We start from the raw sequence: 12,054 nt of genomic DNA, 5'->3' as shown, positions 1-12,054 counted from the left end.
CGCTTTCGTCTTATCCAACTAAAAATCCTACATCGCTCCTATCTCTCGGGGGTACGTCTTGCTAAGATAGGCTGCAGGACAGACGCACTATGTCTCAGAGGATGTGGTCAGGAAGGCACTTTTTATCATGTGATGCAGCGCAAGGGACTAAATTTACATATTCCCCTTATGTCACAGATTCTTATTCACAACAGCTCATTCATACACTCATTCATAGGTGGGGCCCATAACACCAACACACTCGTCATTCAACCAAACTCACTCGAATCTGTACACAGGAGAAAAAGGTGCTGCACATGTGGGTACCTTATTACCTATCAGGATTAATTTGCTTTTACATTATATACACATTCTATATACATCTTCAGAATCCAAAACTTAACATCAAGGCACTCCACTATTTGGTCGATGGACCAATTAGTTGGACTGGTTGATGGTGAGTTAGAACCAGCTAAGACACAATTAAAGCCTAGGAAACATTTGATATTTTCTGTAATTAATTTAAGAACCACAAACTCATTTCTTATTAATCCAAATTTTGTTTATCTTACCGTTAATTAAACTCTTAAGTTGTCATTTATTTACTAGAGCGTTATTTTATCAGTAAATTTAATAAAGACATTCAGAAACTACTCATAGACATACATTTTTGAAAAGTACATTGAATCATTACCAATTTAAAGATGATGAAAGGTTCAAATCAAACAGGGAGTTATCAGCATTCTCAAATGAAGGCTCCCTCGAACGGATAGTCCAGTCCTCACCAAAGGATTAAACCGGCGTGCAAAATATAGGATACAGCGTAGAAAAGTTCAGAATTTTAGCAAAGTCCAAACATCAATCCGGAGCATGGACCAATTCCACACTCAGACTGATAGCATAGAATTTAGGAAACACAAAGAAATAACACAAAGATACATGCAGCCACGACCGTGACCCAAAGAACGAAGCAAACGAATGAACGCTGCTGCAACCAACCCTTCCAACTCCAACTCCTCCGACCCCAATGATTGATGAGAGGGTTTTTATATCCTTTTCTGTCTTACTTAATTTTAGATTACGGCAGACCAAATGTTCTGATTGGACAGTTCGGGGTTATCAGTAGTTTGTTGAAATTTTCCCAGTGCAAACTGGTTCTCCATAGTGACTTCACAAAGTTCTCAAATTGTCATTGTCTGTTCCGTTTCCAGGCAGGGGAACAGAAGCTGTATCTTTTCCCAAGGTAAAAAGGGTCCCACTGATAGGTCCTCTGTCTCTTCCTTGACTTTCATTTTGGTCATCCCTTGGCTGGCGGTCAAGTTCCTGACATTCGGCCATGGCAGGGAACACGATGTCAGGAGTTCAAGCTACCTCGTGATTTCAAGAGCCATCTGGGCATGCGCAGAAGTCATCACGTGCACATGGTAGCATCTGCTTCAGAGAACGCCATCTTGGGTACTGCTGCCTAATAGGCCCGAATGTCAACTTAAGCAGAAATAGACTTAACAGCAATTAAAATATAGAAATGAAAGTTCTGATGTTCAAACCCATACTAATCCCATTATATATTAGTATTTTTCTAGCTGTAGCAACATTTAAAGCAATAATACTTACCACTTGATATCTTTTAAAGCACAACCGATCACAAAGCAACATAAATCATGCAATTTTACTATTTCACCACAATCTAAGGTTAGTTTGCATACCATTGTTAATTAATTTTGCCATGCAATTTGAAATTTAGTCCCATGTTTACTTTATGTTTATCAAGGTGTAAAGGTTGATTAATAGCACTTCAACTGCAAACATGTTATCGTAAATTAAATTTAGAATGATTACGTAATTAATTTCATGCAAATTAGAGGAGGTATACAAAATTTTGTTTTACCTGCTCCATCACATGTCCTCTGGAACTGCCCCGTGATACGCCCCTATGGGACAAGGCAACCAAAAATATGAGGTACACGTAAGGAAAACAAATCAATTTGACGCCAGGGTTGGGGATCCTGAACTTATGGGAGGCCACGGATCTGACTGAAATAGAACAACAGTGGGTGGCACTGGTGTACTTATTAGTAAAGAGAGCTATTGCAATGTCCTGGGGTTCCACCACATGGCCCTTAACTGTAGGCTGTATGGCGGAAATGGATTGCTGCATGATAGCAGAGAAAGAGGTCTATAAAATGCGAGGCTGCCCTAAGAAATGGGATCGGAAATGGAAGGGTTGGAACTCGTTCAGGGGCGAGATTTGCACATCACCGACAGAAGATATAGCAATGCACAGAATAGTAGAACAGTGAAATTCTTGTTGGCTATGATATGTAACATGTGCGTGTTAATGTACTGTACCCGCTAATTGATATGTTCTCGATCTGCAATAATGACTGTAATTTGATTTAATAAAAAGTTTTAACAAAAAAAGAAAAAGACTGATTTGCATATGGCTGGGTCCAAACTGGGGTGGCGGAGTGAGCTAAAGAAAGATGATGGATTCAACCCGGATCTTTGTGACTGGGGGTGAACGTTTGCATTGTACAGCATTCCGTTCATCAATTGTTCCTTTTGCTATTGTTATTTGGAGCAGCTGAGCCACAGTCTCAGAAACGATGCTTGAGACAGGCACACAAATGTTGAGGGCCGCCCCTACGCTGCGGTGAGGTCTGGGAGGCAGTCCTGGGTTCGAGTCCGTGTGATTGTGATTTGTTTGTCAGTGGCGCACGCCTTGGACAATGACTACTCCGAGGGCCACGGCTGCCAACTCTGGAGCCCTAATCCTAGGTTCGAGGCACTTCTCCCACTCTCCGCTCAGAGGCGCAACTAGAGCCAAATTTCGGGGGGGGCTGAGCAAAAATTTCGGGGGGGGGGGGCTGAGCAAAAATTTCGGGGGGGGGCTGAACTTTAAGCAATAGGCAGAGTGGAGCTGCAGGGGCACTTAGAATGGGTGAGCAATAGGCAGAGTGGAGCTGCAGGGGCGCTTAGAAGGGGTGAAACAACAGCGACGCCTCATTAACATGCAAACGGTCTTTTAAAGACCTGTGAAGTGCTCGGGTGCGGCTGCTTTTTTGCCCGGGAAGGTGTCTCATCCCGGGCTGCCAGTCACGACGGGGGGGGGGGCTGAAGCCCTGTGAGTCCAATGGGTGTTGCGCGCCTGTCTCCGCTGTGCCTAGAAACATGAATGTGACCTTGAGTAAAGTAACTGGTTCTCATGTACAGCGCTCCCATGCCCTGGGCAGCTTTCCACTATAAAAAAAAAGCAAAAATAACATACATGCCAACATTTAAGAACAGGAATGTGGGAGAAACTGAAACTCAAATCAGGGGAATACATCCCCCTTATAGACTTCTATTGATGCAGGAGCAGAATAAATAGACCCCGATGGCACGAGCTATTCCTGGCAGCACGTGGAGGGCGCCTGCATACGACTGACGTCACGTGTGTGACTATGAGCCGGTGCTGCGCACGCGGGCTGAGATAGTACACGTCTGTGGAGCATGCGCAGACCCAGGCTCCGATTCCAGAGCACGCGCACTCAGGTGCTTTCATTTCAAGCAGAATGGTGTACTTCTGTCGAGCGGGCGCAGATATAGGCTTCTAGAGCATGCGCACACGGGTGGTTCCGTTTTGCGAACCCTCCTTTGCTTCTGAGCATGCGTAGTTCCTTAGTGTATCTTCATTGCGCATGCGCAGGTGTGGAAAGTGTCACTGCTCTGCGCACGCTCAGTTGACTCTCGCTTGACCGCCCACCTTCACCCTCGTGAATGTATTATTCACTTTCTTGCTCCAGCGTCAGATGCACGGGGGTGTCCTCGGGGCGGGGCCTGGCCCCCCAGCTGCAGTTCGCACACTACAGACAAACGTGATGGAAGCTAGAGCGAGGGAGCCCCGGGCGGTGGGAAAGATGGTGAGAATGGAGCCCCCGTGCACGGTGCATGCTGAGCGAGCATGGTGAGGGAGCACGCTGAGGGAGCATGGTGAGGGTAAATGCTGAGGGAGCATAGTGAGGGATCACGGTGAGGGAGCACGCTGAGGGGAAATGCTGAGGGAGCATAGTGAGGGATCACGGTGAGGGAGCACGCTGAGGGGAAATGCTGAGGGAGCACGATGAGGGAGCATGGTGAGGGAGCATAGTGAGGGATGAATGAGGGTGCATCCTAAGGGTGCAGGTTGAGGGGGAAACTCAAGGAGAACGCTGAGGGAGCATGCTGAGGGGGAAAGCTGAGGGGGAATGCTAAGGGAGCATGGTGAGGGAGCATAGTGAGGAATGTGAGGGTGCATCCTAAGGGTGCAGGGTGAGGGAGCACGGTGAGGTAGCATGCTGAGGGAGCACGGTGAGGGTGTATTAGGGAGCATGGTGAGGGTGCATGCTGAGGGAGCAGGGTGTGGGAGCAGGGTGTGGGATCATAGTTAGGGATCACGGTGAGGGTGCATGCTGAAGGAGCATGGTGTGGTTGCATGCTGAGAGAGCATAGTGAGGGATCACAGGGAGGGTGAATGGTGAGGGAGCACGGTGTGGGTGCATGCTGAGGGAGCACGGTGTGGGTGCATGCTGAGGGAGCACGGTGAGCGGTGTGGGAGCACGGTGAGGGAGTATGGCACAAAACACCAATGGGTTTGGCTCTAATCAGTAAGGCTGAGCCCTCTAAACAACAAAAACAATGGAGATGCCAATACTGATAATCCTTTCAAAACAGATTATAAAATGGCGCATGAACACTCGTCAATGGCAGCCGGATCTATTGAATAGTTTTTATTTTAGATAATTGTTTTCATTTCTATTATTATCTTTTTTGAAAATCACATTTCTACAAATATATACAATATTACAAAAACACAACCATAATTTTTAAGTGGACGTACAATAACACAAAAACCCAACACTCTGGACTCGCCTCATCAGTCTCACTCACAATAAATTCGAACATACACAAACTACATACCATACTAGTAGCATACCGCACTCACTCGACTCTCACAGCACCCCCTTGGTCTCTTGTGATTTTAGCAGTATGAACTTGAGAAAAATGCACAACAACCGGACATTTTACAGAATGTTTGTTTGGTAATCAAAAACGCACGGTCGACGCGTTTCGAACCCTCTTCATTATAGGGTTCTCCTCAGGACCAAACAGTACTGTAAAAGAAAATAAACAATAGCTTACTTGTGGGACCTATTTATCAAAATGCACACCAAAGCGGCCAGCCCCGATAAGAATTCTTACCATTTCTTTGAACTCGAGATCTTCAAATCTAAATTGACAAACAGATGCAGATTTCTCTAAAACAACACCAAACATTGAAAAAACTTCAGTGAACATATAACACAGGTTAAATTAGAACACTGTTGTAGTCTCTTGTTTGTGGAGTCATACGTCAAGAACACTTACTGTCATTAGTGGATCGGTCGTGTCACAAATTAAACTTCTGCTTAGCCGATTAATGGCAACTTTTTAATCCAAATGTAGGTAATTCAGCTTGTGTGCCCTCAAATGGATAGGGAATTGCTGCAAACAAGTGGAAAGACTTATAGAGGGAGTATGGTGGCATCAAGCCTGCACCTTCTATTCTAGACAGCATGAGGGGGCTCAGCAGAAGTCAGCAGCACATGCTGTAACCAGCCCAGCACCTTCCATCTGCTACTCCGCTCCCTCCCGCAGGCCCCATTTGTTTATAATGATTTCTTGTGAAGTCCAGCACCTTCGAGATCTAGACTTGCATTTGTCAATGGTTGTGGAAACTGGCATGTCCCCTGCTTGTTGTACAGTTGTGTTCCTCTGCCCCCAGTGCCCAGCTGCGTGTTTTGCCTCTGTGTTCCCCTTAGAGTGGGCACAACGGCCTAAGCGTGTTTCCCGGCATGAGTGATACCCTGGATCTGTCCTGTGACCTAGATCGATCCACCAAGCGTGCTCTCGTTCATGTGACCGTGGGCTACTTACCTGCCATGGGTTTAACACTGTAGGAAATTGGGTTTTGAAACCCTTCTCAGGCAACAACCACAACCCTTGTCAGGGTGAACCACAACAGTCACTAAATTAACCTGTGCTTAACCCTCTAGTAGCTTGGCACAAAAATAGCCAGGCTTATCTTAGAGGCAATGTGCAGAGTATTTATGCAGCACTTCAATCAGCAACATAGTGAAAACACAACACAAGAGAAAGCCCACACCTAATTAAAAAATAGAATAAAATGTAATAAATTATTTGAGACGAAAACAACAAAAATCCAATCAGTAGAAGTGGTGTTGCAGGGATTCTGCACATACACAGAACTATGCGAGGAAAACAGGACCTCGGTTTATAGGGGTTGTACCATCCTACCACCTTAGTACCCAAAATCCCAAAACCGACTAGCTATAGTGTCTCATTCGTTCTCCTACATAATCACGAAACTACAAATGATTAGACAACCCAGAACACAACACTCCTGACTCTCTCAGGAATTGCGGTAGCAAGACATACCCTATCGCTCATTCGCTCGCACTTGTCCACAATAAGAATTGTCAGTCACTGTATGGTTCAAAATGTTTATTTTAACTATTGTGCTATCTAATGCAGTATACTAGCCACTACCAGCAGCAAAATGCATAAACCTAACATAGTTAGCATTGTTACAATTCCATAGAATATAAAGGGGGATGTCATCATATACAGACACTGGAAAAAGGACTATACGGCCTAACCACCCTCCCCTAGGTAAGGTAAGGTTGAGTTTTGTTATATAAAGGAAGATCTCTGGGCTTTGTCAGCAGACCCCATACCTTAGTGCCTATATGGAAGTTTTACATCATAGGAACAGCATAGCTCTTCTCCCTGGAAAGATCCCTCTTCAAGAGTGTGTTTGGACAACATGCATCCCCGTAATGTCAAAGCGCGAGTTTCTAGCAGTGCAGCTGTGTTTAGCATGTTTTGTCTATGTGCTAGGGACTGAGCAGAACAGAATAACAAGGGTCATTGTTTATCAACCTTGAACATCGTGTTCAGACTAAACTCCAGGAACTAGCAGAGAACGCGAAAAGCAGACAGTTCCCATGTGAAAGTCACAAACAGAGTCTTGCAAAATAAAGTCATGTAGTAACGTGCGCAAAAGCAGCATCTTGGCTGCAGAGCACATGCTAACTTAGCTATAGCGACAACTACCCTAATGGTCATATAACAGTGGGGGTGTTGAATTTCAAGGTTTTAGGTAAGTGTAGTGCCTAAAATTTTGCACAGAGTACCTCTCATGGTTATCTGGTCATGCTAAACCTGGAGAAAGTCACACGTTCAGGCAGAGCGCTTCCTGAATTCCAGGACCAGACTAGTCTTGCTGAAAAAGTTATTTTCTCAAAGTTCCGTATGAAGAGTCTAGAAGAGAGGGGGCACGAGTAGAGTGTTGCGGAAGGTTGTCGCTGTAGTGCGAAGAGCAGGCCGGGTGTCGTGCACAGTCATTGCTGTAGCATGAGGACCCTATCCGGCATCGCGGGTGGTTGTTTATGGAATGTCATGTTGGCAATCAATGTGGGCTGTAGTTGCTGTTGCTTGAAGTATAGATCTTGCCTTGCCTTTTGTTGCTGGCAGTTGCTGTAGCGTGAAGAGTACATTTTAGGTAGCATTACATCACAGGTGAATTTGTGTGTGTACATGTGTATATATATATACATAAAGCCCCACTCCGACTTCTGTGCAAACACAAGACTTTATTCGTCTGAAGCAGCATATATATAACTCAAGTCCTTACCGGTTTCGGCGTCACCACGCCTTGCTCACAGGTGAGTTCAATATTTACCATGTGGTCACGAGGCCATAGGATCAACTACAGCCCCCAGCATGCATCATCGTTGCTTTGTAATCACGAGGCATTGCTTAGTATTCATGTTTTGCCCAAATAGCGTTTTATGAACAATGTCCCAACAACGTACCAAATTGTAATGTGCACGCATTCCTTCTCACAGCAAGTGCACTTTTATGCTGCCTCTGTCCATGATAAGGGTTAGCACTGCGGAGCTTCCAAGAGGAGAAAACTCCCCTATTCCCTTTCTCTCTGATGCGCTACCAATACTTCTGGCAGTCCTTCGTTTGGTGCGCGAGAGCATGTCATGCCCCCTCCATAAAATCCAGCACAACATCCTCCGTTTACTGGGGGCCACCGACTCTGCAGGGTGGGCTCAAAGGTTGCAGGAGCGGAGAAGCCTGCATATTCAATGCTTCAAAAATAAAGCCCCACTCCGACTTCTGTGCAAACACAAGACTTTATTCGTCTGAAGCAGCATATATATAACTCAAGTCCTGACCGGTTTCGGCGTCACCACGCCTTGCTCACAGGTGAGTTCAATATTTACCATGTGGTCACGAGGCCATAGGATCAACTACAGCCCCCAGCATGCATCATCGTTGCTTTGTAATCACGACGCATTGCTTAGTATTCATGTTTTGCCCAAATAGCGTTTTATGAACAATGTCCCAACAACGTACCAAATTGTAATGTGCACGCATTCCTTCTCACAGCAAGTGCACTTTTATGCTGCCTCTGTCCATGATAAGGGTTAGCACTGCTGAGCTTCCAAGAGGAGAAAACTCCCCTATTCCCTTTCTCTCTGATGCGCTACCAATACTTCTGGCAGTCCTTCGTTTGGTGCGCGAGAGCGTGTCATGCCCCCTCCATAAAATCCAGCACAACATCCTCCGTTTACTGGGGGCCACCGACTCTGCAGGGTGGGCTCAAAGGTTGCAGGAGCGGAGAAGCCTGCATATTCAATGCTTCAAAAATAAAGCCCCACTCCGACTTCTGTGCAAACACAAGACTTTATTCGTCTGAAGCAGCATATATATAACTCAAGTCCTCACCGGTTTCGGCGTCACCACGCCTTGCTCACAGGTGAGTTCAATATTTACCATGTGGTCACGAGGCCATAGGATCAACTACAGCCCCCAGCATGCATCATCGTTGCTTTGTAATCACGAGGCATTGCTTAGTATTCATGTTTTGCCCAAATAGCGTTTTATGAACAATGTCCCAACAACGTACCAAATTGTATTGTGCACGCATTCCTTCTCACAGCAAGTGCACTTTTATGCTGCCTCTGTCCATGATAAGGGTTAGCACTGCGGAGCTTCCAAGAGGAGAAAACTCCCCTATTCCCTTTCTCTCTGATGCGCTACCAATACTTCTGGCAGTCCTTCGTTTGGTGCGCGAGAGCGTGTCATGCCCCCTCCATAAAATCCAGCACAACATCCTCCGTTTACTGGGGGCCACCGACTCTGCAGGGTGGGCTCAAAGGTTGCAGGAGCGGAGAAGCCTGCATATTCAATGCTTCAAAAATAAAGCCCCACTCCGACTTCTGTGCAAACACAAGACTTTATTCGTCTGAAGCAGCATATATATAACTCAAGTCCTGACCGGTTTCGGCGTCACCACGCCTTGCTCACAGGTGAGTTCAATATTTACCATGTGGTCACGAGGCCATAGGATCAACTACAGCCCCCAGCATGCATCATCGTTGCTTTGTAATCACGAGGCATTGCTTAGTATTCATGTTTTGCCCAAATAGCGTTTTATGAACAATGTCCCAACAACGTACCAAATTGTAATGTGCACGCATTCCTTCTCACAGCAAGTGCACTTTTATGCTGCCTCTGTCCATGATAAGGGTTAGCACTGCGGAGCTTCCAAGAGGAGAAAACTCCCCTATTCCCTTTCTCTCTCTGATGCGCTACCAATACTTCTGGCAGTCCTTCGTTTGGTGCGCGAGAGCGTGTCATGCCCCCTCCATAAAATCCAGCACAACATCCTCCGTTTACTGGGGGCCACCGACTCTGCAGGGTGGGCTCAAAGGTTGCAGGAGCGGAGAAGCCTGCATATTCAATGCTTCAAAAATAAAGCCCCACTCCGACTTCTGTGCAAACACAAGACTTTATTCGTCTGAAGCAGCATAGGATCAACTACAGCAATGCCTCGTGATTACAAAGCAACGATGATGCATGCTGGGGGCTGTAGTTGATCCTATGGCCTCGTGACCACATGGTAAATATTGAACTCACCTGTGAGCAAGGCGTGGTGACGCCGAAACCGGTCAGGACTTGAGTTATATATATGCTGCTTCAGACGAATAAAGTCTTGTGTTTGCACAGAAGTCGGAGTGGGGCTTTATTTTTGAAGCATTGAATATGCAGGCTTCTCCGCTCCTGCAACCTTTGAGCCCACCCTGCAGAGTCGGTGGCCCCCAGTAAACGGAGGATGTTGTGCTGGATTTTATGGAGGGGGCAGGACACGCTCTCGCGCACCAAACGAAGGACTGCCAGAAGTATTGGTAGCGCATCAGAGAGAAAGGGAATAGGGGAGTTTTCTCCTCTTGGAAGCTCCGCAGTGCTAACCCTTATCATGGACAGAGGCAGCATAAAAGTGCACTTGCTGTGAGAAGGAATGCATGCACATTACAATTTGGTACGTTGTTGGGACATTGTTCATAAAACGCTATTTGGGCAAAACATGAATACTAAGCAATGCCTCGTGATTACAAAGCAACGATGATGCATGCTGGGGGCTGTAGTTGATCCTATGGCCTCGTGACCACATGGTAAATATTGAACTCACCTGTGAGCAAGGCGTGGTGACGCCGAAACCGGTCAGGACTTGAGTTATATATATGCTGCTTCAGACGAATAAAGTCTTGTGTTTGCACAGAAGTCGGAGTGGGGCTTTATTTTTTAAGCATTGAATATGCAGGCTTCTCCGCTCCTGCAACCTTTGAGCCCACCTTGCAGAGTCGGTGGCCCCCAGTAAACGGAGGATGTTGTGCTGGATTTTATGGAGGGGGCATGACACGCTCTCGCGCACCAAACGAAGGACTGCCAGAAGTATTGGTAGCGCATCAGAGAGAAAGGGAATAGGGGAGTTTTCTCCTCTTGGAAGCTCCGCAGTGCTAACCCTTATCATGGACAGAGGCAGCATAAAAGTGCACTTGCTGTGAGAAGGAATGCGTGCATATTACAATTTGGTACGTTGTTGGGACATTGTTCATAAAACGCTATTTGGGCAAAACATGAATACTAAGCAATGCCTCGTGATTACAAAGCAACGATGATGCATGCTGGGGGCTGTAGTTGATCCTATGGCCTCGTGACCACATGGTAAATATTGAACTCACCTGTGAGCAAGGCGTGGTGACGCCGAAACCGGTCAGGACTTGAGTTATATATATGCTGCTTCAGACGAATAAAGTCTTGTGTTTGCACAGAATTCGGAGTGGGGCTTTATTTTTGAAGCATTGAATATGCAGGCTTCTCCGCTCCTGCAACCTTTGAGCCCACCCTGCAGAGTCGGTGGCCCCCAGTAAACGGAGGATGTTGTGCTGGATATATATATACATATGTATGTATTTATTTATAATTGTTTATATATAATATAGATAATTGTTTATTTTATGCATTATTGATATAGTATATATGGATGTTATTCTCAATATATTTCATTTATAAAATATAAATATGAATGTTTTATTTTATATTTATATATAATTAAATGGGTATATATAAGTGATTGTGTTTTTGTATACTATGCATGTTACACGTATACATAATATATATGTGCACATAGGTACATTTTTATATATCCAAAATTGGTAATTTATCTATATATTGATGTTTGCATATATTATATATGTTATGTATCATCTTTCATGACACAAAATAGATTTTAGATATATATATCTGTGTGTGTATGTATATATATATATATATATATGTGTGTGTGTGTGTGTTTATTTCTAAATTACCGTTGCCACTGGTTAGTTCTAGTTAGGTCAACGTTTACATAGGAAATATTTTTTGTGTGTTGCTTTTAAAAAAATATATATTTTTGATTGGGTTTTGAATTTGTTTTGTTCCCTTAAATAAGACATAAACACAAATCAATATTACTGCTAACGCAACAGGGCCTTGGGCAAAAAACAGAGGATAGGGATGACCATGCAGAAAACAATACACCAGACAATACAGAAATCGATGATCATGCCATTCGACAAGCTATGTAGGGCTGTCGAGCCCCCAGACCAAATTAAGTAGCTTCAGAAGAAGAATGCATAACACTATATTTATATCTAG

At 45.0% G+C, this 12,054-nt stretch overlaps 1 protein-coding gene across 5 annotated transcripts in view; it reads left to right on the top strand.

The window, feature by feature from the left end:
- Nucleotides 1-3,741: 3,741 nt before the first annotated feature.
- The window catches only part of LOC146859581 (uncharacterized), a 437,747-nt gene continuing 429,434 nt past the window's right edge, over nt 3,742-12,054 (top strand). For all 5 annotated transcript variants that reach the window (XR_014979314.1, XM_085646505.1, XM_085646504.1 and 2 more), the window contains exon 1: nt 3,742-3,881. Coding sequence is in view for 4 of the 5 variants with exons in the window: in XM_085646505.1 (XP_085502631.1) it covers nt 3,771-3,881 (111 nt within the window). In the remaining variant the exon portion in view is untranslated. The remainder of the gene's footprint in view (nt 3,882-12,054) is intronic.

This window comes from Triturus cristatus, chromosome 3_1 (assembly GCF_964204655.1).
Source record: "Triturus cristatus chromosome 3_1, aTriCri1.1, whole genome shotgun sequence".
Taxonomy (NCBI): domain Eukaryota; kingdom Metazoa; phylum Chordata; class Amphibia; order Caudata; family Salamandridae; genus Triturus; species Triturus cristatus.
Note: the sequence above shows the minus strand (reverse complement) of the source record. Positions and strands in the feature narration are given on the sequence as shown.